Raw genomic sequence first — 26,154 nt, 5'->3', positions numbered from 1 at the left:
CATACATAGTCTGCTGCTTTGGAAGGATTCCCCCTTTCTTCAACAGATGCTAGCAAGGAGAAACTCTGTCCCAGATGTAAAACAGACAGCACTCTATTGGCTGAACTTGGAGAGATGTTGGTAACTCCAAAATGGACCTCAATGGACCAAAATAGCAGCAAAACTTGAGAAAGGGGTTATTTGGAGCCCATAACTGCTCGTTCTTGGCAGCATACTGGAGAGACATTGGCTGTGAGCGGATCCCATGTGTGTGTGGGGGGGGGGGGGGGAGGGACGGGTGTGACTGACTGGCGTTGGGAGTGCAAATGTCTCCAGTTATCTGGGGCAGTCTGACACCTCCTTTCATGATTGGGGAGCCCCATTTCTAGCTGCTGCCTACCTGCTTTGGTGGTCACTTTCAAGAGGTAGCCATCCAGATCCACGTGGAAATGCGGAGCCCGGCAGGGCAGTGCCACCCGGGAGCCATTCCAGCGCACAGTGAGGTGCTGCTGGAGGCTGAGGGTGCTGGCACCCAGCACCAGCTCCACTGATTTGGTCCAGGAGAAGGAGCGGGTCCTGCGTGCATCGTTCTTCACCAGAACCTGGAAGGGTGAGGCAGGGGAGGAGCAGTCTTTCGTCAACACGTACTGACATGTCCCCTGAAAGTTAAACGTGCGGCCGTCAAAAGTGTTGTAGTGAGGGTCTCCAAACACTGTGCAAACGCCAGGCTCTGTGGATGATGAGAGACAAAACAGGGTCAGGCAGGGAGGGAAAAGGCAAAAAAGACATCAGGAAACATTCACCTGCTGGGCACCTGCCCATGAAGGGGGGAGGGGTGCTCAGCAGGGAGACTTGAAGCTGTAACGTGTTAGTGAGGAAAAAGTAAAGGCTGCACTGTTGCAAAGGTTTGGGCCAGACATCAAAGGCCAGATAATGCTGGTGGTGGCTTGACCCTTCCAAACCACTGGCAGTGTTTCTGAATTCTTGCTTTTCAGGCCACCAGGACATGCAGGGAATGGGGAAATTTAAGATCATTTTGCCAGTGGAACTGACCTAATTTCATAATGTATGTAGATATGGAAAAAACTAAATAGAAGGGAAATCACACACATGTCAACATGTACCACATGGATATTATGCCTTTTTTTATGATAACAAAAATTTTAGAAACATTGTATTTTCAATATCATCCAAGGTCTAAAAGTAAAACATTAAATGCTACATTCATGTGTTTACTGAGAAAAATAAATGGAATTGCCAAAAAGATACAGTTAGAACAAAAGTCCGGGTAACATTAATAGTTTCTAGGTAAGATAGAAGTGATTAAAAATTGAACAGTCTTATCACTTGAAAGATTTAAGAAATTCTTGTGAATTTATTATTTTAAAATACTATTCATCTGGAAACTTATGAAACCCTGTTATACACTTTGGGGCATCTCAAAGATTCTTCTTCTTAAAAACTTTTTTTTACGGAATCACTGTGAGACAGACCATTACAAAGCTGTTTACATTGTATTTCAGTCATGCAGTATTCCAACACCCACCCCTTCACCAATGTACATTTCCCAGCACCAATGTCCCCAGGTTCCCTCCCATCACTCCCCACCCCATCCCTGCCTCTATGGCAGGCACTTTTCTTCTCCCTCTCTCTCTCTCTGTCTTTGTCTCTCTCTCTCTACCTACCTACCTCCATCTCTCTCTCTCTCACACACACAAGTCAAGGCTTCTTCTTATGTTCTGACAACAGCATTCAATGATCATGAGCAAAATCAGTCACAGTTAACCTTCACAGGGACAGCTCCACACGACCACACATAAGTAAGCAATGCTCTGCCTGTGTACTGATCAAGGCTACATCGAGAGAAAATGGGTATTTATACTGTCTCTAATATTAAGCAAATAGCTAAGCATTTAGTAGTGAATCCATAAAATAAACTTTATCTGGGCCAGAAAGCTCAGAGAATTGAGCTCATGCTCAATTGAGCTCATGTGCAAGACCAGAATTCAATCCCTGGCACCACATGGTGCCTGAGTTTTGAGCCAAGAATTACTCCCTAAGCACTGCTGAGCATGACCAAACAAACAGATAAATTAATTAAATACTATCTGCTTATTAAAAAGCCATTAATATCTTAATGAAAGTCTGTTAATAATTCTAGTGATTGAGAAAATGCTTACTACATGTTAAGTGTCATAAAGAAGCAAACTCTATCTAGAGAGTAAACTTTACTGTGTCAAAAGTAAAAGTACAAACACATACACTAAACTTTTAAATTGTGCTTATTTCTTGGGGCAGAAGCATGAGTGATTCTCTCTCTTTCCTTTTTTTTTCCTGTCTCTGTTATGTTTTGCTTTTCAGTGTCAAAATGTGGGTACTTGTAGATAAGGCCAATTATGTGACAAAGCAAATCCACAAAGCAGCAACAAAAAAATCCTGCTGCCTAGCTTGGCCCTGGGGAAGCTAGAGCTTACTCATAGCTGGGCTGCAAGCGATGAGGGACATCCAGAGAGACTGGGCAAGGGAAATGATGTGTGAACAGGGCTGTCAGGAAAAATATTTTTCAAGAGGCCCTAATTTGTGGACGAGAAGGATTGTGGAGATCAAGATGATTTTTCTGTGTAACAGCAATAAGAAAGAGGCCAACAAACTTTCATGACTAGGAAAATGCCTGAGAATTATGGGTTGCTTTTGGGGACATTTGTATCCTGAGCTAAAACAATCTTGAGACCTTGGCCGTTTTCCCTGGCACCTCGAGGTCCTGGTGCCAGAACTGCAGGAGCTGTGAGCATGTGCATGAGAGAGTGTCTAAAGGGAGAAACTTGGGTTAGAAAACCCTGCCTAGCTGAACAAGAAAATGACTAAAGAAACACTTGGGGGACAAAAATGGAACATTGTATCCTCATAAAAGTTTCTTCCCCAGACCTGGTGAAACATGCTGCCTGGATCCAAGAGGTCCAGATGTCCAGCCACACTTCTGGAACGCTAAGAGTTAGAGCTACAGAAATAGACCGGTCTGTACCTTATCTTGCCTGACTGTGTTGTAAACCCAAAAATCGGGGAAAATGCTAATGTATCTTTGGTGAAACATTTTTTCATAACTCTTTGGCCAATTTGCCAGATGTCATTTTCATTGAATTTGTTTTCAGAGTATGTATACAATGCATGGGGGAGTGAAGGGAGATGAGAAAGCTAAAAATCCAACTCCTGGGATTGTTTCATTTCTCTCTGAGGTAATGGAATTATGTATAATGTTTATTTCTCTCTTTCTTGTTTGTGTGTATGTACATTATTGTGTACATTTCATTATTTACAATAGTTCTCTTGTGTGTTTGAAAAATAATATTTGTTTAAAATATGAAAAACACTGTATTCAAACATACTCCTTGATGTTTTACGCTTTAACAAGATTGTTATGATAACTGAGTGAATTAGGTTCCTTCCAAAACCCAATTTCCGCTACTTTCCTTTTCACCTTTTCAGGTGCATTGATTTCTGCTATGGCGTATTTATTTTAAGAAAATTCCCTTCTCTGAGAGCAACGACTATTTTCAAAGATCTGTCAAAGGTAACTAAGGAAAATTAAACAATTTTATATTGTAAATTAAAAAAATAAGAGAATTTGAGGAGATTCTCTCTTCCTCCCTTAAGCCCAGCAAAGTAAGAAGAGAAAAGCACAAGGAAGAGGGAAAAAAACCCCACTATTCATGACTTGCCATCAAGAAATAATACAACCCAGAACAACCAAACGTTAAAACATGCCTGTCCAGATCAGATAGAGAAGAGAGCACTAAATAAAGGGTGTTGGGAGGATCCTCCCAGGAAGGCAGAAGCTTGCTGAAAGTAGACTATAGACCAAACTTGATTGCCACTCAATGTCTCTTTTGCAAACTACAGCACCCAAAAGTCGAGAGAGAACAAAAGGGAATGCCCTGCCACAGAGGCAGGGTGGGATGGGGGGGATGGCAAGTGGGAGGGATACTAGGATCTGTGGTGGTGGAGAATGGGCACTGGTGGAGGGAGGGTACTTGATCATTGTATAACTGAAACCCAAGCACAGAAATTTGTAAGTCTACATCTGTACCTCCTGGTGTTTCACTAATAAAATTTTTTTTAAAAATGTGCCTGTCAAGATGGCAGGCTGTAAAGCGGGTGAGAGAAGAGAACTTGGGAACACAAGTGGAGGGAAGTTGACACCGGTGGTGGGATTGGTGCTAGAACGAGAATATTATATGTTTAAAACTTAACTATCAATAACTTTGTAAGTTATATTTTTTAATATTTTTTTGTAATTTAAAAGAAATAACTTTGAGTATTTCTTAAACTTTGAGTATTTCGGCCAAGACTCAGAGACTATAAAAACCAGCTCCCGGAAGAAGAACAGTGGAGTCTCCTTCCTCCGCGCCTGACTGTCCTCCTCGCCGCTGGGGCCCCTTGGAGGGGAGCGGGTTGAGCTTTCCTCCCCGCCCCGACCAGGGCTCGGCAGCCAAAGACCTCCAGGACCAGCCACCACCATGCTGAGACCACTCTCCGCACACATGAAGGTACTGGCAGAGTGACAAAGTCATGCGGGTTCTGGGGCCGAGATCTCCAAGCCTACTCGGATTTGGGCCGAGCATCCTCCACCCAGATCCTCCAAATTCCAGTAGGCGGGGGTCACACCCACCAACTGGCCCCCTGGTGCCGTGTAATCCCATCAGCGGCCAAGACCCAGAGACTATAAAAACCAGCTCCCGGAACTGCGCGGCCGCGACATTTTATTGTGACATCTTATTATCTCATTCCTACTTTGGACAAACTGGCAGGCTACCGAATGTAGCCTGCCCACATGGCAGAGTCTGGCAAACTCCCTGTGGCGTACCCAATATGCCAAATACCAGTAACAATGATGGGTCTCATTCTCCTAAAGAGCCTTGAATATAATCTCAGGGCTAGGATGAAGGAGATGTTACTGGGGCCTGCTCGAGGCAATCGATGATTAACAGGATGATTTGTGATTTCTGATTGTGTGTATGTTAATATGAAGATTAGCCTTACACAAAAATAAGAGATTAGAATGTACATAAAAATGGATTTGTCTCCACTTAATATCTCATATGACTTTCACTTTCATTAAAACTACTTTGAAAATATACAAGGTTCCCTTGATCCTTCATCCATTACATTGCAGTGAAATGCTTCTCTTTACACGACTCTATCACACTGATGGAAACATTCGCAGAGGCTCTTTTAGCACGTGGAAACTGTTTGTATAAAGAGGTGGCTTTCCACTGTCACGACACAGGGATATGGACTTTGTGGGGATCCTGTATCACCAGATCATGCAGAAGATCCTGTGAATCTCAGGGAGGTAAGAACCTTAGCAATGTTACCACATTTAGGTCAGGGGATGGCAAAGGTTGTATTCAGAAGCGCAAGATTTTCTGTAACTGGTGTACACTGCTCCTTTAAGATTCGGACATAAATAGCATGTGTTTCAGCAGGACCTGGACTTCTCCCCATTGGAGGTTCTGGCCACCCTTGAGGTAACACAGAGATTTTATGACTCTGGTTACCTGATCAATATATATTCCACAAAGTGGCATCTGTATATCTGTAAAATTTTACATTGTTGACTATGAAAGTCAAGAACTCACCCTAATTTACCTGTTAGGTTAGTTGACTTAACTTGACTATTGGGTGAAAAGAAGGAGGAAGTCTCTTCCCACCAATCCATAATCCATCAGATTATAAATTTTATAAGACTTATAAATCTGTATATTAAGTTTAATATGAAAATGGTTTAAAACTATTTTGAGAGGCTAGGGAAACAGTACAGTGGGAATGGCACTTGTCTTCCACAAGGATGACCCAAATTCAATTATGGTCCACCAAGCCCCATCAGGAGTAAGTGAGATGTGGCCCCAAAACCTAAACCTAAACCTGTTTTGAGGAGGGCCACTACAGAGTATGTGAATCTATTTTCACACATTTTCCATAATCCCATAAACTCACTTGTTTTTAAAAAAGGAAACCAGAGGAAATTGCCCCTACCTTCCACATCTAATCTAAAATAAATATAACTCCAAAAAGACCATGGCTGACATTGGAGACCTCCCCAATGAAGGCCAGGGCCTCCCCGTCTCACACCTTCCCTCCAGCAGTGGCCTATTCTGCCCCACACTTCACAGCACACCAATCCTTCAGGTCCTGGCTCTCTGCCCAACTCCCCACAACGACTTCCCTCATGCCTCAGGCAAAGTCACTTCTCTCTCCTCTAAACCCCCAAAGTAGAACTAGTCACAGAGCTCACATTCTGAGTAAGTCTTCATTTCAAATATAGCATTTCGTAGTCACACAGCTTTCCAGCTTGGGAATTTAAAATATGGTCACCAAACCCACAACTTGCATATGATAAATCAGTTTCTACTCTATTCATAGCTTCAATGAATCCTTAGCTGAAACCAGAATTGAAATACCTCATATGTAAATTCTGTGTGTCCTTCTCAGGATCTGTTCTTGGGTGGTGCTTCTAATCAAAGTACAAATACAAGAGTCTTTCTTAGTGGCCCAGGAGAGTGAAAAGTCCTGGCAGTAGGCATGTGGAGTACTCAACCCACTTCTATTGCTGGTTTTGAAGTCAAGAAATTTGGGCAGCCTCTGGAAGCTACACTAGATTAAAAACAAAAATAACAAACCCACTCTCCCTCTGAGCATCCAGAAGGACTAGAATATTGCCAATATCTTGGCCTGCTCATTCAAGACTTATCTCAGACTTCTGATCTCCAGAACTGAAGAAATAACAAATGTGTGTTATTTGCCATCAATACATGAAAGTAATTTTTAAGACATCAGCAGAAAATGAATACAATTAGCAATAAAAGTCAGGGTGAGGAATATAAAATGATGATAGTATGGGAAACAACAGGGCAGATGTCTTCCATAGGTTGACTACCTCCTTGAATTCTCATTACGTCTCTGCACATTGTTATCTGACTTTTAAGCCAAGGCTTTAGAGACGACACCATGGACACTCAGCCAACGGCAGTGATAACAATGTCCAACCCAGTCTAAAGGTGCACTAAAGCCTGCACCTTCCCCACCATAGCCTTGTGCTTTCTCTGACTCCTGCTACACAACATCCTGGTGGTTACTTTAACTAGGTAGAGGTCCCAGAGCCCTTTAGGACCTGAGAGCATGTGAAGACACTCTTTCCTCCACAAAGCATGTGAATGTGTCCACTCAAAGGTCTTAGGAAACCTATCCTACAGCTAATTAATGAGCCTTGAAGACTCCATAGACTGAAAATGGAGGTTGATTCTGAGCTCCAGCAAATGGTGCTCTTCATTATGTTTCTATTTCATGTCCCCCAACTGCAGTAGCAGTCCCTATGGCCAGAGTCTATACCCACTTTTTATTTGTGCTTTTCAGCTATATTCAAAGATGTTGGAAAGCGACCAGCTGTTAACACAAATATGCTCAAGAAAATATATTTTTGCTGCTCCCACCATCCATCTTCTGACATTGAACTGTCTGGTTTTTAAAAACTAGAGGTTGTTGGGGCAGTGAAATAGGATTAAGTCTGGCCCTGCATACCACCAGATCAAATTCAATTCCCCCAGGAGCAACAGGAGTGATACTCCCACCCCCACCCTGAGCACAGGAATAAACCAGAGCACTACTAGATGTGGCTTTCAACCCCCAAGATAAATAAAATAATCTCAAAGTTATTATTTAACAATCAAGAGAGATATACATATGAGCAAACATTAAGCTTATTACTTGGAAGAGAGTCCTGATTTTATATCCTAGCCCTGCTGCTCACTGACTAAAGTTACCCACACACCCTCAACTTGTTCTATATGATATGAATCGGAGGACAACTGCCTTGCAGTGTTGTTATAAAGACAAAAAGAATTGTAAAAATAATTCATAATAGAAAATCAGAAGGTAGTCATGATTAGCTTTACAGTTACAAATGTTATGAAAATCCCACGAGTGGATAACCAATTCAGATTCCTGGCTGTAATAGAACTGAGACTGTAACAATCATATACAACATAGATTTGCTGAAAATTTCATGTAAGTTGAGTTAATATACAAGAATGACAAGCAAATAAAAATCGGGGTTCTAATGGAGCAAGCCTTCTGGGTCAGAAAAAGAACGTTAATAAAGTCATAGCATCAGAAAGAAGGCAGGTTGCACAAGAAGATCTAGATGCTGATCTGACTGGAGTGGGGAGTTGCTTTAGGAGATGTGAGACACCCAAGTTGTCTAAATAAATTGGCCTGAGATTTATTGCCAGTCTGAGAAGTTTAAATGTATTCCAAAGAACCAATGTTTCTTAACATGTTTCCTATGAAACATCAATCCTGCCTGTTGCTCTGCCAAAATAAGTAGAAATTTTTTAAAAAGTTTCTGAAGCTCAAATGGGTTCAGGAGACACTCTATACTCCATCACCCTCCTGGAAGTTTACCCTGCACATTGGCATAGAAAAGGCTCTGAAAATTCTGTAGTAAGGAAACATGCATAAGTTTATTTGACCCACCATTTCCCTAACGTATTTAATCATAGTCTTGTTTTAAAGATATAACTCATTACTATCCCCTGGCACTAGTATTTTATAAAACAAATGCTGGGAAACTGTGCAAGAGACTCTTTCAAGACTGGGGTAGGTTCCTGAAAAAGCCAAGTTTGGCTTCTGACTGGAGTGTGCAGAAAGGGCTGAAGAGACAGGTTAGTTGCAGACTACAGGATGAGGGTTAGCTGCCCTGGGAATGCAAAGGAAATTATTTATTAGAAAAACAACACAAAGAGACAATCAACTAGACTTGATGATTGATTAGCAACATGGAAGAGAAATGCCAAAAGTATGAGAAATAACATTAAGACCAAAACCTGTGCAGCTGGATAAGAGAGGTGCCAGAATCCAGTCAACAGATAGGGGCTGGAAACAGACATCAACCCTCCATCCAAATCCCAACTCAGATAAGTTAGAGAATCAAAGGTACAAATCACTAATAAAATTCAAATGCCTCGCTTTTAAAGAAGAAATGTGGTCTCCTTCTCCATCCCCACAGAAATTAGAAGCAGAAATCTACCCTATTAGCTTCTTGCCCGTGCTTCATGTAATTACGGTAAGGACCTTGAAGTTGGGACAAATCTGAACCTAGAAGGAGAAAATAACTTCAGAAAGATACTATAGAGACAGACCTATAAGCTCATGGGATCAAAGGCTAAACTTCACAGTAGTACATGTGTGCATACCAAACTGAGACAAGGAAGGGCATAGCAAGGTGGAGCAAGGGTTTCAGCAAGAATATTATCTAAGGAGACTTTGATAAGGAGAAAACGTGACAGCAGAAATACACTCTAATTTCACATCTAAGAGAACGATGCAGGGAAGCAAATGATCCATTCTGACAACTCTTAGGTTACAAATAGAAGAACTTAATCCCAAAGTCTGAAGTAATTAACTGAGACCATAAATATACATAACTCCTTAAAAGGTGCACAAGTACAAGTACTTTGCAATGTTTGTCAAGTGGAGAGAGGGAAACTTCTTATACACTTGGAAGCAAATTTCAAAATGCATACAATTTCACCCAGGGAAGAACAGAGAATAGGACCTAGAAGACTGGAGTCTCATGGACCAATGAGCTAACTTTACCCAGAAGTTCGGATTTTATTTGCAAAACTGGGGTATACCAGCTCTTTCTTCATGGGTCACTGAGAAGATTAAAGAACAGAATATATGAAGAGCACTTCATCCCAATGGCTGGTTTGGGTTTACATTCTGAGAGTTACTACAGGTGACAGGCAGAATTGAGGTGCCACCAGAAGTGGTAAAATTTTGTGCTTCCCATTTTGCTCATAGGAGATGTGATCTCCACAGAGGAGCAGATCTGCCTTGCCTTTGATGCCCGACTGTGAAATTTATTGTGCAGTGTTTATTATAAAGCTTATATATTTCCATTTCGGAGTTTGGGGTTTACATTTTTTGTTTGGTTACTCAGCTGTACTTCAGGTGTTTCAGTGCTCAAAGGATTGGGTCACAAGTTATTTACATCAGAACTGGGCAACTATCTCTTTCTTTTGATTCAAAATGGCAGCCATGACTAAAATGTACCAGATGTTAGTAAGGAATCAATGTATCATCCTATGCATAGAATTTATGCTTCACAGTTAAGCAAGCAAATAACTTATTAGATGGCTTAGTAATGACACATTTATGTTAAAAATAAGCTTCCCAGAAAAAAAAATTCCATGGAGGCTGTTTGATATTACAGGAGAGAATACTGGACTGGGAGATTAAGAAAAATGCAAGTCTTACTATTACAGCTTCTCCAGTTACTACTACCATGAGTTTTGGTTTCCTTACCAGAGAAGTAGGAAGGTTGATCTCATCCTTTGAGTTCATTCCTACTACAACTTCGTGACACTAATATTGTGGACAGCTTGAAAGGCAGAGCAACTTTGCTCTCTCTTACTCCTAACAGAAATTATGTACATGTATTTAAAGCTTAAAGATATAGATATGTTATGTGAGCCAGAAACTTTGGAGAAATTTTTATATACTGCTACAAATACCTCAACTTGAATTTTCAGGATGGGAAAAAACATACCTTCCGGTTCAGTCCAGGAGGTACGTGACATATATTTGGCATCACTAGGCACATGGGGCCCAAAGAACACAGAGAAGGCAGCTGAGCCCAAGGTCTGTCTTCTCTAGATTCCTAGGCACTAAGACATATGCTACAAAGAGGGCTGGGCCAGGCAGAATCTGTACACAGATTCTATTGCAGTTGTAAATTGTCATTTTCCATGCCCCCCTTCCCTTTCACACAACTTCCATGGTTCTGAAAGAGAATGCTGGGAGTGAGCAAAGAAATGAGTCAACATGGGAAACATAGCTGGTGTGAACATAGGCCCATGCCAAGTCGCAGGGCACTGGCCCAGAATAGAAGGTGGAAGTGTAGCCAGAAAGACAGAAGCTTGGGGACCTGAGTCTCCAGTTCTTCCAGGGTGTGCTGAAGGCAAATGCTCTTCAATTGGAAATTCTCCTAATATCCTTCTCCAATTTCCAACTCATACTAGTTGAAAAGTCTTCCAGACCTTCCTTCTCTTCCTAATAGCAAACTAGTTCCCAAACTAGGCAGAATGGCAATGGAGTCATTTGGAGGCAAAGGAGTGGTAGACATTTCAGCCTAGGCCCTACACCAAACTTCCTGGAAGAAATTCCAGTTTACCCCCTTACACTGGGATCCTTCTTATCCTTTTTCCTCAGTCCACTCCACAGTAAGTAACACCAAATAACACTGCTGGACCATAAGATGGCTCTGCAAATGACACCGACCAGATGTTGGCTCTTAGCTATTATCAGCTGCTGTTGTTGTTGACTATTGTCATTAATGCCATTTGATGGTGATGCTGAAGACAACACAACTATTGTAAACTAAATGGTCAGAACTTACTTAACAGCAAGCAGCCAGTAAAAATTGACAACTAGGCAGATAACAGATGTCCCCTAAAAACATCAAGTTCCTACTTCAACTCAGCACCAATTTACAGGCAGAAACAAACAAAAGCCAATGCAACCTTAAAGAAACAGAATCCCTTAGAAGAAAGCAGCATAGAGAATAGAAAACAATTCTCTCACACCCTTGGGGGTGCTGCTCTTGCCGGGGTGGAATTGTCGAGCTACCACGTGTGTTAGATTTTACTTGTCCTCCCTATCTGCCTGTTGGACCTCTGGAGCCATGCCAAACCCAATTCCAGATGCTCAAGCAGAAGCTTCAGGAACCACGCAGCTTAGCACCTCCCTGGCAGGGCAGAAGTCAGCGCCACAAATTCTTCTACAAGTATCTCAAGCTCCGTTTCAAATTTCCTTTCTTTCCTGTGTTAAGGACAGACTTTTGGTGCTAAGGGACCTGGAGTTGCTTTCAGACTTGGAGAACGGAAACCTGGCTCAAACACAAAGTTATTAATTTGTGGGACTTCTGTCAATGGAGAATTCTCATAAAATGGGCTCAGCGGCCATCGCTTCTACACTGTTGCTGGATCCTCCTGCTATCATGACCCTTTTACTTGGACATATCTCAGAGGTTTCTGTGGACTCAGGTAAGATGCATCTAAACCAGATATGCACCCCCACATTAGCAGGGTACCTACAGAAGGCGAGCAGCCATAAAACGATTGTACCAAGCTAAGAATCAACCCCTAGAGATCAGAGCAGTCACCTGGCAACTGTGAGCTTCCTTGCACCCTAAGTTGATGAAATCTGATATTTCCTGTTATTGTGTGACATGTAGTTGAGGTTACTTTATTTAAAAGTACATCTGTGCTCCAAGGACCCGTCCTGCCTCTGTATTAGGTAGTCAGGACTTGCAGTTGGCCTGGGATTCTGATGGAGCTACATGACCAATCCAGGAGACCTGGGCTGGGGCATCCACAGCTGGACTGCCTTGGGTTGCTTCTGGTCTTGTAGATGGTCAAAAGATTCAATAATCTTCTGTATCCCACCTCTCTGTACAGACACGTGTGTGTGCATGCACACACACACACACACACACACACACACACATATCTCTCTTCTCAGTGAAAACTTTGTCATTTAGTATCACTTTCAAATTTGTAAACAGACAATCTGCCAGCAAATATTTGATTTGATTCATGTGTTCTGTGGGTGGTTAGGTCAAGAGCTCAATGATTTTTGCCACACTTCTGTAGAATGACATTTCACACACACACACACACACACACACACACACACACACACAGAGTGCTCCACACAAAACAGACAGTGGCCTTGGCACAAATGCTTACTCACAAGGCATATGGGCCAGGCAGAAAGGAGCTGGCTCTGGGATATAGCTCAGACTTTGGCAAGAAACGGCACTTGCATAAAAGCTTTACAAAGTTTGTTTAGCTTGTGTCAAATATTTTATTGCAAATAAATCATTCAGGCCAAATTTAATTCTTTTCCATTGGAAAGAGACAAAGAAAACCCCATGTTATTCAGATAGAATTGCTTTTCCCACTTCCTTCAGGAAGGTTTGATTTGAAGAGTATTTACCCCTCCCCTCTGCCCTATAAGGATCATCATTGTCCTTTCAGACCAACCTTACAAGGACTGTCCTACTATCCAACCCTAACAGTTTTGCACCTCAATTACTGCTTCTTAGCAACAGAATCAACAGAATTGTAAATGGCCATAATCACTGGAAAAAGAGAGGCCTATAAGTGTTTTCCACACATTTAAATTTCCTCTTTTCTGGTCTGAGAGAGAATGCTAAATACTACTAACTCTAAACTAACCCAGCCAAGAGAACAGAGTTCTGTAGTATTTTAGAAATGGATGATGTATTGTCACCACTATTAGAAGCAATGAAATCATTATTTAACTACAGCAGATAATCAACATAACTTAGAGTTTTTGAAGCTATGCAATTACTTCATTTCATTTATTTATGTAAGTATTGCATGCATCTATGCACTAATTCTTGCCCTATTTTAATAAAAGATTGAGGAAGTAGTTCTGCACACAAAATGCTTTTAAAAAACACACATAGTAGACAAACAAAATAAAATTAGAAATCAGTATATTGCTAAGAAGTTTCATACCATTAAAGTGGGCTGTAAATATATTTCTAGCTTCCTAGAAACTACAGCAAAGATTGGTATAGGTACATTTTTTTCTTTGGCCTTTGCAATGAAAATAGAAAAACCCATTCAATTAGATCCAGAAGCTTCTGATCTCTCTCAAGTCAGCAGGGCAATCCCATTTTATTCTTATACTTCTTCTAATCACCAGATTAAGGGGCATGGAGAGTAAAGGGAAGCAACCAGGGCCAGAAGGGTTTATTTGTGCATTTTTCTCTTTGCCCTGTTTGGAGAACCAGTGATCCTCTACCTGGCCTGATATCACCCTCCAGGGAATATTTGGCAATGTCAACAGTCTCTGCTGATTGTGAGGTCTTGGGGAAGGAGATGCTACAGCCTCTAGTAGAAGGATTCTAGTGAACATCCTCCAATGTCCAAGACAGTCTCATAACAAGACAAAAGACAGCCTCAAGCCAAATTACTTAACACTAGGGTTGAAATCCTGTGGTTACGTGTGTGTGTGTGTGTGTGTGTGTGTGTGTGCATGTGTGTGTGTGAGAGAGAGAGACATACACACAGAGAGAGACGGGGGGAGAGAGAGAAAGAGAGAGAGAGAGACAAAAATCTCTCTCTGATTTTGTTTGAGTTAGACAGACATCAGTCAATTTTTGGAAACCACTTGCCTGAGTTTTAATTTCAGACTTTGTCTATTCTAGAAATATATATGAGAAGAGCTCTTCTTTTTGTTGCTCTGTTTGTTTGTTTGAAGGCCACACCAGAAGATGCTCTGGCTTTATTCCTGGTTCTGAGCTTAGGGATCACTTCTGGCAAAGCTCAGGGGAATATAAGAGGTGCCAGGGATCAAACCTGGGTTGTCAGTGTGCAAAGAAAGTACTATCACTCTGGTCCCTGAGCTCCTCTTCTTTATTTAAAAAATGTTTTAATGCTATATCAGTGATCAACCTCAGAGCCTCATATTTCAGGGCTTGTACTCTACCATAGAGCTAAATTCTTGGCCCCAAAATAGCTTTTCAAATTGAGAGAGGAGGAAAACATGACCCCAAGGTTTTAGCGTGGATTCAGGATATATAATGGGAAAGGAGTTTCAAACTAGGAGATTCTTAGACCGTAACTAAAAGTTAGCTGAAGAAGTCTACCTAATGCGGTTTTGAAAATCTGGGCATCCATAACAATTGGAAGCCCTCTAACCTCTTAACTCAATCTGAACAAATAAACATGAATAAATAGAAAGTGTTTCACAGTGATGATGGCAGGATTGCTGGGGAGCAGGACAGTAAGCAGACAGAAAGAGCACTGAAGGAAACTGAGAGGCAGCCATCTGATGAGCTCATTTTAGGTTTGGACAAAGAACCGCATGCCTGGGCTCTTTCCACACTGACCTGCTGACTGCAGGTGCTCAGAGTCAATGGTCTCCCCATGTCCCTGCAGGTGGGTGGCGCTCAGCCTTGCCAACTCCCTCTCTGTGACAGAGATCGTGGTGCACTCGTATTTAACAAAACTCAGGGCTTACTATGATCAGTTAAAAACTTGGTTAAAAACAAGATTGATAAAACACTAGCAAGACTCACAAAGAAAGAGAGAGAGAACCCTAAGAAACCAGAAATTAAATCAGAAATGAAAAGGGGAACATCACAACAGAAACCAGAGAAATTCAAAAGATCATCAAAGATTACTTTGAAAGTCTGTATGACACGAAACAAGAGAACCTAGAAGAAATGTATAAACTCCTGGGTTCCTATAACCTCCCAATGCTGAACCAAGAAGATCTGGAATACCTGCATAGAACTATAACTATCAAGGAAATTGAAACAGTAATCAAAAATCTTCCCAAAAATAAAAAGTCCAGGTCCAGATAGATTCACTATTGAATTCTTTCAAACATTTAAAGAGAACCTATTGCTGATCCTTTTTAAGCTTTTGAAATTGAAGAAACAGAAACACTCCCAGTTTCTCTAAGGCGCATGTTACCCTAATACTAAAAGCAGACAGAGGCACCACAAAAAAAAGAAAGAAAATTACAGGCCTATATCTCTGATGAACACAGATGCAAAGATTCTCAACAAAATATTAGCAAACAGATTTCAACAACTCATCAGAAAGATCATACACCATCATCAAGTGTGATTGGTCCTGGGGATGCAAGAATGGTTTAACACTCACAAATCAACTAACATAATCCATCCTATCAATATAAGAAAAGATAAAAACCATATGATTATATCAGTAGACATAGAGATAGCATTTGACAAGATTCAGTGTCCGTTTATGATGAAAACTCTCAGTAAAATGGGAATTGAAGGAACTTTCCTCAATATAGTCAAACCCATCAACCAGAAGCCCACGACAAGCATTATCCTCAATAGGGAAAAACAAAGAGCTTTTCCTCTAAGATCAGGGACAAGACAAGAATGCCCACTCTCACCACTTCTATTCAAAATAGTACTGGAAGTATTTTCCATAGCAGGTAGGCAAGAGAAAAATATTAAGGGAATCCAGATAGGAAAGGAAGAAATCATGATCTCACTATTTGCAGACGACATGCTTAGAGAACTCTAAAGCCTCTATCAAGAAGCTCCTAGAAAAAATAGGCTTGTATAGTAAAGTCACAGGCTACAAAATCAATAGCCAAAATGGCAATCCTATTCACAATCATGTCTCAGAAAAGCAAGTATTTAGGATCAGTTTAACTAAGGAGGTAAAGGACCTGTACAAAGAAAACTACAAAACGCTACTTCAAGAAATAAAAGAGGATATAGCACAGCAGTAGGGCATTTTGCCTTACAAGCGGCCAACATGGCCGACCCGAGTTCTATTCCTCCGCCCCTCTCAGAGAGCCCGGCAAGCTACCGAGAGTATCTTGCCCGCACGGCAGAGCCTGGAAAGCTCCCCGTGACGTATTCGATATGCCAGACACAGTAACAACAAAGTCTCCAATGGAGACGTTACTGGGCCCACTTGAGCAAATCGATGATCAACGGGAGAGCCTTTATCTTTTATCTTATGAGAATATGGGAACACATCCCCTGCTCATGGCATGGGAGAATTAACATTGTCAAAATAGCAATATTCCCTGAAGCATTAAATAGATTCAGTGTGATCCCTATAAGGATACCCATGACATTTTTCAAAGAAATTTATCAAACACTCCTGAAATTCATATGGAACAATAAGCCCCCACGAATAGCTTAAGCAATTCTTGGGAGGGAAAGGATGGGAAGCATCACCTTTCCCAACTACAAAGTGGTAATAATGAAAACAGCATGGTCTTGTAATAAAAACAGATCTGCAGACCAATGGAATGGGGTTCAATATCCTTACACACACCCTCAATATATATGACCATTAAATCTTTGATAAGGGAGCAATAATTATGAAGTGGAGTTATGAAAGCTTCTTTAACAAGTGTTCTGGTAAAAGTGGATAGCTACACACAAAAAAGGGCTCAGACCTCTAACGGCATGCACAAAATTTAGTTCAAAATGTATTAAAGACCTCAACATCAGACCAGAATCCACAAGGTACACTAAAGAAAAAGTCAGAAAAAGCCTCAACAATAATGAAGCTAAAGGTATCTTCAAAGATGAAATGCCACTGACACGGCAAGTGCAAGCAAAGATAAATAAATGTGACTATTTTAAACTAAGAAGCTTCCACGGGTCAAAAGAAACAGTGTCCTGGATACAAAGACAACCTAGGGAATGGGAAAGGATATTCACCCAATACCATTCTGATAAGGGATTAATATCAATGATATACAAGACACTGAATGACCTCTACAAGAAAAATTATCCAATCCCATTAGAAAATGGGGCCATAAAATAAACAGAAACTTTCTCAAAGAAGAAATTCTAATGGCCAAAAAGCCATGAAAGAATGTTCTTCTTAAGGCGGCTCAGATAGAGAAGGGAGCACCAAATAATGGGTGTTGGGAAGATCCTCCCAGAATGGGAGAAACATGCTGAAAGTAGACTATAGACCAAACATGATTGCCACTCAATGCCTCTTTTGCAAACCTCAGCACCCAAAAGCAGAGGGAGAACAAAAGGGAATGCCTTGCCACAGAGGCAGAGTGGGATGGAGGGGATTGGGGGTAGGAGAGATACTGGGATCAGTGGTGATGGAAAATGGGCATTGGTGGAGGGATGGGTATTTGACCATTGTATAATTGAAACCCAAGCACAAAAATTTGTAAGTCTACAACTGTACCTAATGGTGTTTTACTAATAAATTTTTTTTTAAATGCTCTTCTTCACTGATCATCAGGGAGATGCAGACCAAAACAATAAGATACCATCTCGCACCACAGAGACTGGCACACATCTAAAAGAACAAGAGCAACCAGTAGTGGTATGGACTCTCCTTTATTGTTGGTGGGAATGCTGAGTGCTTCAGCCTTTTGGGAAAACAATATGGACATTTTTCAAAAAACTAGAAATAGAGCTTCCATACAATCCAGCAATACCACTTCTAGGAATATATCCTGGGGGTGCAAAAAAAAATCACAGTAGAAATGACATCTGTACTTGTATGTTCACTGCAGCAGTGTTCACAATAGCTAGAATCAGGAAACAACCTGAGTGCCTGAGAACTGACAACTGGTTAAGGAAACAGTGGTACATCTGTAGCACTGTAGCACTGTAGCACTGTCCTCCCGTTGTTCATCGATTTGCTTGAGTGGGCCCAGTGACATCTCCATTGTGAGACTTGTTACTGTGTTTGGCATATCAAATATGTCACGAGTAGCTTGCCAGGCTTTGCTGTGTGGGCGAGATACTCTCGGTAGCTTGCCAGGCTCTCTGAGAGGGGTGGAAGAATTGAACCTGGGCCAGCCTGGTCAGCCATGTGCAAGGCAAATGCCCTACCCTCTGTGCTATTGTTCCAGCCCAGTGGTATGTCTACATAATGGAATACTATATAGCTGTTAGGAGAGATGAAACCATGAAATCTGCTTATAAGTGGATGAACATGGAGAGTATCATGCTAAATCAAATGCGTCAAAAGGAAAGGGACAGTATGGAATGACTGTGTATGGAATCATTTGTGATAAATAAAAGTAATATATAGTAGAAGACTAATGTCCATGGGCAGAGAAAACAGGGGTTTGGTCAATGGTTAGAACTAACCACTAATATGTGTGGAGCTGAAGGTAGATAAGATAGAGAAGAGACCATAGCACAGAATGATCACATTGGATAAGATCTGAGTGTTAAAAGTAGGTAAAGAAATACTCTTGATAACCTTTTGATATCAAAATTGCAAACCACAATGCCCAAAAGGAAAAAGAGAGAGAGAGAGAGAAACAGAGACAGAGAGAGTAAGTGAGTGAGAAGAGAGAGAGAGAGAGAGAGAGAGAGAGAGAGAGAGAGAGAGAGAGAGAGAGAGAGAAAAGAAAAGTGCTTACCATAGAGGCAGGGGATGGGGGATGATGGGAGGAAACCTGGGGTCACTGGTGCCAGGAAATGTACACTGGTGGAGGGATGGGTGTTGGAATACTGTATGACTGAAATCTAATTATGAACAGCTTTGTAAGCATCTAAAATCACAGTGATTCTATTAAAAAGTAAAAAAAAGTGTGGGGGGATTAAACTTGTCTTACCTATCCTTCTATTTCTTTTATTTTTTACTGAGAAAGAAAAACTGTCGAAAAACTAGTAATGAAATGTAATTTCCTCTTCAGCTTTCTCCATGATCACTTCCTTGACTCTTATAACTTAGTCAAGTCATTCAAGATGCAGGCAGTTTCTGCACAAGACTGGACCCGTGTTTGTATGAGCCAGTTAGAAGCGACTCTGTGATAGGCTGCTGGAGTGTATCTGTGCTCACTGACAGAGTTACCTGGAAAATGTTAGGCATTTTCCGAAGTTTGTCTCTGATTCAACTAGAAATACTTTCTAGGGACATGCAAACCTCTCCATTGAGAAGTTATAGAAAGAAACTGCATCAGTTTAGACCCTTGAGTCTTTTCATAAAAGAATTAGGCTAAATGTTGCAGATCATCCATGAAGTGTTTCTTCATAGCGAAAGAGGAGTCTTTCTAGCACAAGTAAATGTAATAGTATATACACAGTTTTTAATCAATGAGGGGCAGAGATTGACGCAACAGGGGTGAGGCACTAGTTTTGAACAAGGGTGACCCTAGTTTGATCCCCAATACCACATATGGTACTCTGAGCACTACCAGGAGTGAACCCTGAGTACAAGCCAAGAGTAATCCCTTAGCCTTACTGGGAGTGGCCCAAGCCCTTCCCCCATCTAATCAACTAGTATGTTAATCATACTTAATTCTTCTTCCTGCATGAATTCCTGAACTCTCCCAAATCATATTTGGTTGGCCTCTTTACAGATTTTATATCCAAAAATATTTTATTATATCTATAATTTAATTTCTATTTTTTCACCCAGCACTTCTATCTTATATATAATATATAACTGTTTAATAGTACCCCATATCAAAAAAGTAATATACAGTATTTGTTTATGTGTACATGAATAATAATATAAAATCATAGGTATAAATAAGGTATTTATATAATCTATAATCTCAATATTTAAAATATAACATACCAGTATATAATATATATAGATTACAAATCTTAACTATAAATAAAATAAATATTTTATAAATGCCTAAATCTGAATCTCGGTACCTTTCTGTCAGAAGAAAACAACAAAACCAGGATAGACTTTAGTAACATAAACCCTAATTTTAGACAAGTGGAATAAACAGATCTGCTCCCACATGAAAGCTGCTTTCAACTGTCATCAAAGCCCCCTTTCTAAGCATGACTAGCTCATAAAATACTTACAAATAGATTTCCTTGCTTTGTTAATCCTACTTATCATCCATGGGAACTAATTTGACAGTGACATGACTAATACCCCTCTTTCAGTGAAACATTTCAGAAATCTCTTTCAAAGCCCTGTGAACCTAAAGAGCTAAATGGCAGCTTGCTAGTAGGTCTGGGCATATATTTAAGTAGGGGATGATATTAAACTCATTCTAACAATCCGTCTGTGTGACTAGAGTGTGGTCTGAAACCACTTTTGGAATAAGCCATCTTAAGAGAAAAACTTTTAAAAACTCAGTTAAAAATAACAGGATGGCAAAAACATTGGCAGTCTAAAGACCTGCCATTTTATTTTTACCATCAGCAACGTTGGCTGTGCCCAGGTAAAATGATAAAGAGGTGGGCCGGAGGGTGAGGAAGGGGAACATAAATGTAGCCATTTGACTTCATAATTAAAACAGCAAACTCCTTCTCAATCATGTGTAATGTTTGGTTTTTATTTTAGGCTCCAAGACTGCAAATGCTATTAGCAGCCAAGAGGCACATTAAGTTATTCAGTCCTTTTTAAAACCTTGTCAAACCCATCTATCTTCTAAATTTCTCATATCAACAGTTTCAAATGAATACATCTCTATCCACCTTCATTGTACTTCTTATGAGAGATTTACCTACAGAATGCAAAGAAGTCACATCACCATTTTTCCCGTTGCACCACAAAAAGCAAAACAAATATCAATATTGCATTTTTCAAAGGAATAAACTTACTTTCAGTGCAAATAGGACAGCATCCTTTTCTGTTGAGAATTTTACCCTAACGAGGAGAAAAACAAATAAGAAATGAGAGCTAAGAAACAGGGTCTGTTGAGGACAAATCTCCTTAAATCTAGTACCAGATAACCCAATGAAATCAGTCCAAGCTGTATTTGAACTCAAAGCCCAGATGGCAGTGATGATAGTGAAAATATATTTCAAGTATCAGGTTCTGAAGTCAGGCAAAATCATTTGAGAGCTTTTCTGTTTTTATTCTCCAAGAAATATAAAATCTTAAGGACTGATTGGTGTGATTATTTCTCACATGGAGAGAAGATGGAGAAAGTCTGGGCCCCACCTTTTCACAGATTCCCAAATCTAGCCCTCTAGATAAGAAGTATTCATATAAAAGTGGGAATTATTTCTTGACCTAGCAATTGAGTTCTGTCTTTGTTTTCTGGAAGAATGTAAGCAGTAAATTGTAGGGCCAAGAGATAATTTAGGGGTTAAGGTGCTTGTCTTATACAAGGCCAACACGAATTTGATCCCAAGCACTTCATATGCTCCCCTGAATTTTGCCAGGAGTGATCCCTGAGAGGAGAGCAAGGAGTAAGTCCTCTCCACTGCATCCCCTCACCACCACCCCTCCTCCAAATCAGTGAACTACAGCCAGGATTATGCCTCATCTGGGCCAGTGAATCTGGATACAATCTGTGCCACGAATCACATTCAGTCAGAAAGTGGTGAGCGGTCCTTGCTAAGTCACTTCTCTGCAGTTAGAGCAAATGAAGCTGTAGCTTTTGAAATGCCAAGTGATTTTTCATTACTTTTCTGGAAATACAGAATAATTTCCTACAGCGCAGTTCCTACATTGGCTTAATGTATGACATTTAAAGGAGGAAACACATTCTCAGAGCCTATATCAGAGAATGCTGTGGTCGTTCCCCTGACTTGATGGTTAACCGCAGAGAAAGAAAAATTCAGACAAAGATTAACATGAGGGAGTGTTTGTGACTGTAAGACATTCTACCCCCTATTTCCCTTATAGCATCTGACATCCGGTTAGAGACAGAATTGAGTAAGTTAATATTTAGAACACATTAGGCCTTGATTCATATAGTGAACAGTATTTTATACACTAAGCTGCAGATGAACTTTTTCAACTATATTTCTACAGTATAGATGAAGATATTAATGTCATAATGACAGTGGTAGACTAGAGCGATAGCACAGCGGGTAGGGCATTTGACTATACACCCGACCTGGGTTTAATTCCTCCATCCCTCTCGGAAAGCCCAGCAAGTTGCTGAGCGCATCCTGCCAGCACGGCAGAGCTTGAGAAGCAACCTCTGGCATATTCAATATGCCAAAAACAGTAACAATAAGTCTCACAATGGAGATGTTACTGGTGCCCGCTCGAGTAAATTGATGAACAACGGGATGACAGTGCTACAATGCTACATGACAGTGGTATGCTATCCACGTTAAGTTGCTGTGATGCAATTAAAGCCAGGAAATTCTGAGAATCAAAGCTGATTTTGTATAATCTTACAGGCCATGTTCTTTCAACATTAGATTCATATACTCATGTTTCCAAGAAATTAGTATTTATTGACTGTCTGCTATAGAATAGAAAGCACATTTTTCATATTTTCATATTTTATCTCATATAAGCAAGGGCAGGTATGATTACACCCATTTTAATAGGAAAGATCAGAGAGGTGACAAAGGCTGGAGACATGGCGGGGAGGCAACTGTCTTGTCACTCAGTTCATCTAGCTGTCAGTTATATCAAGACCATATTTAGGTCTCAAAAAGACAAAGGCATGATGATTTTTACAGTGCTGGTTAATAACTCAAGAATTAAATCCACATCTGGTTAATTTTAGTGTCAGAGTCTAAGTGTACATTCAAATTTATGAGGATTTTAAATGAGACTCTAAGATTCAGGGTTTTCATGCTATGGGACATCAGGGTATTTTCTCATCACCTGGAATTCTGTTACTTATTTCAACTTGCATACAGGTCTGCTTTGGCTTCTCGGGACTAAAAGCAGTTGAGAGTCAGGTAAAGAAAGTTGGCTCATGAGAGAGAATGATGGTCCCAGGGTCGGGGGTGAATAGGGTGCTTTGTCCTGGTGTAGTCTGGGTTGTTTAAAGTGAGCAGAAGAGTAATTGAGACTATAAAGGGGGTAAGGACAGAGAAGGGACCTGGGGGGTTAGATGGTTGCTGGCACAGTGTGGGGGAGCAGCACCGCAAGTGTAAACCAATGAGATGGGAAATTCTGTAAAACACACTGCTGCAATAAAAAAACCAATGGGGGAAATATTCAAATGAGATAAAGCAAGGCACCAGCAGATGCGGCTGTAGTATCCCCACATAGGCAGCTCAGGTGGAGCTGCTATGTCTCTCCCTGGGCAAAGGAATGCTGGGCTTTCAGTGGGCAGGAAATTCAGTGGCAAATAAGTCAAGCACTGGCAGTGAAGTCACTTCCGGGTTAGAGGTGTCCAGGTGAGGAAGCTGGATGCACTGTGACCATCATTAAGAAGGGCAACACCTCAGCAGGGTGGTCGGTCAGTAAACAGGGCTAGCCAAATACTCCAGGATGAGTCTCGGGACTCATTTTAGTGATGAGGAGAGGACAGTGCCATGACAACCCTGTCCACACTGGAACTCTCACAGCTCTCTCGTGATGGCACCCCTTTGCCTCTGGGGGAGTTGCTGGGAGAGTAAACAGGGAACAAACAGGAGCAAACAGAGAACAGGGAATACGATCACCAAATGACCCCTCAGGGAGGCACACTTAGTTCTGGAAAAAGAAAGGTGCTGTCACCAGGAAGGAATAGAGTCTTCTTTACAAAAATTTAAAAAAAAAAGAAGTATTTGTTCTGAATTTCCCCAAAGAATGCAGTGGGTTGGGAAGTAAGCTTTTACTAGAATTTCCATGACTCAACTAAGCTATCTCCCACAATCTTAGGCTGGCATGGCAGGAGAGACAATGGATATGGGGAAAACACCAGAATGATACCAGGAATCAGAAGGTGGACATGAGGCAGGAGCTGCGCACATGCCCACTCAGACATGACTGGGCAGGTGTGGAAAGGGACAGGTTGCAACCTGCAGAGAAGGAGACTCTGGTCCCAGGTGATCCTCAAACAACCACCAATGAGACCCTGGCAACACAAAGTCCTCAGCGAGGGGATCATGAGAACCATCAAGCCGGCCACAGTGGCAGGACTCTGGGGAGCTGGAGACTGCATGGCCTACTGGCCCACGGAGGCTTGTTACTTGAGCCACCAGCTTGGCACAGCATCCTGTTTTTGTCCTGAGAAGAGGGAGCCCATTATTACTAGCATGTGCGGCGAGAGTTCATTAGCCGTGAGGGCTCTCCCCCAGGACTGCCAGACATGATGGGCTCCCATTTTTCCCAATGAATATTTATAAGCAGACCGTGTTCAAGTCGACTTATTGTATCTCCTGCTTTTTTTTAAAAAAATGGGAGGTTTTCAGTTTTATGTCTGAGGCTTTTTAAAGCAAGACTAATTAGGGTTTTTCTTTCTCTTTTTTCTCCCTCCTCAACACCCCCCCCTTTATTCAGTTGTGCAATAGCAACAGCTGTTGTTTTTTTGTGCCTCATTTGGCACTCAAGTAAAAACAGCAACTTTTTTGTTTATAATAATAACAGATGTGAATAAAATTAAAAAGCTGTCTATAGCAGAGAAGGGAGGATACACCCTGAATATATGGATTGATTTTTTTTTTTCATTCACTAGAAAGTATTGAATAGGTTTGACATTTTCCCAAAACTCATAAAACCTTGAAAGGTTTCAAGTTGCTGAGGTGAATTCAATGAAGTCCATGGTTTAAAAGATAATGGAGTTTTATTCAATGTTCTGTAACTATGCATTTCTGAAAAGAGATATTTCCATAAGGACGAGATTTCCATTTGGAGCTATGATGGAAAACAGGGCTAGAGAGGGAAATTGTGGGGGAAAGTGAAGGGATGGGGGTGGGATGCTGTGAGGCAGGAGAAGCCCCTAGGGGGATTTATAAATGAACTTTAAAGTAAAGACCATTCATTGTGTTTTGAAAAGGGACGTAGAGGAACTGGGAGAATATAAATAATGGCTATGAGGTTCAATACAAAGCCCAGAAATAACCCACAACAATGATGTGGGGACAGCCTGGCAAGAGAGACCTTAAACAGAGAATTGGAAGATGCCGGGAGCAAATGGAAGAATGGGAGCAGGAGAGAGAATGCAGGGGCAAGGCGATTGTCTTGCCTGCAACTGGTCTGGGTTCTATCTCCAGCACCCCACTCTAATCACCATAAAGAGTGATCCCTGAGTGCAGAGCCAGGAGCAAGCTCTGAACACTGCTAGGTGTGACTCAAAACCCAAAAAAAAACCAAAAACAAATCAGAGAATGGAGTGAGAAAGACATGGGATGATCTTTACCCAAGATAAGGACTGCAGTGGAGAGAGTCTGGGGAGGTGTGGGGGCTGCCTGCAAATAGAAGTCATATGCTTTGCAAGGGGACAAGTAGCTGGTCAGGAGCTCAGAGACTTCCAGGACTCGAACTTTATCCGAGTTGCTATGTGAGCTCGTGAGCACCACACCTGCCATGGTTCCCACCCACTGCCAGAAGAAAGTTCACTCCAGTCCCCACATACCTGAGGGCAGCTGCTGATGGGAACACACTGCTTCTTGCGACACTCTGTCTTGCCTTTCACACAGGAGCAGATGGTGCAGTTGATTGAAGACCACATCTCTCCATCCTGTAGCAGGGGACAAGGGGTTGGTCAGCTGGAGGCTGATGGCATCAAACCAACAGTCTGGAAGGTCCCAATTAGGGACTGTCTCTCACTGTGCAGGGTCAACCAACAGTAGACTAGAGGACTCTTGATGTCTATACTCACCTGACTTTTGATAAGGATTCCATCAGAGAGAGGAAGGAGAAAGACAGATGCACAGACAGAGGGGGAGAGGGAGATAGAGAGAGAGAGAGAGAGAGAGAGAGAGAGAGAGAGAGA

At 41.3% G+C, this 26,154-nt stretch overlaps 1 protein-coding gene across 1 annotated transcript in view; it reads right to left on the bottom strand.

The window, feature by feature from the left end:
• BMPER (BMP binding endothelial regulator) overlaps nt 1-26,154 on the bottom strand; it is a 320,091-nt gene that overhangs the window by 100,600 nt on the left and 193,337 nt on the right. Inside the window, exons 10-12 of the mRNA XM_056118140.1 lie at nt 25,795-25,899; nt 21,137-21,182; nt 380-709 (exon numbers count right to left, since the gene is read on the bottom strand). Of these exons, the coding sequence (XP_055974115.1) occupies nt 380-709; nt 21,137-21,182; nt 25,795-25,899 (481 nt within the window). The remainder of the gene's footprint in view (nt 1-379; nt 710-21,136; nt 21,183-25,794; nt 25,900-26,154) is intronic.

Source organism: Sorex fumeus, unplaced genomic scaffold (assembly GCF_029834395.1).
Source record: "Sorex fumeus unplaced genomic scaffold, SorFum_2.1 ptg000037l, whole genome shotgun sequence".
In the NCBI taxonomy this organism is placed as follows: Eukaryota; Metazoa; Chordata; class Mammalia; order Eulipotyphla; family Soricidae; genus Sorex; species Sorex fumeus.
This window is presented reverse-complemented; position numbering and strand designations above follow the sequence as displayed.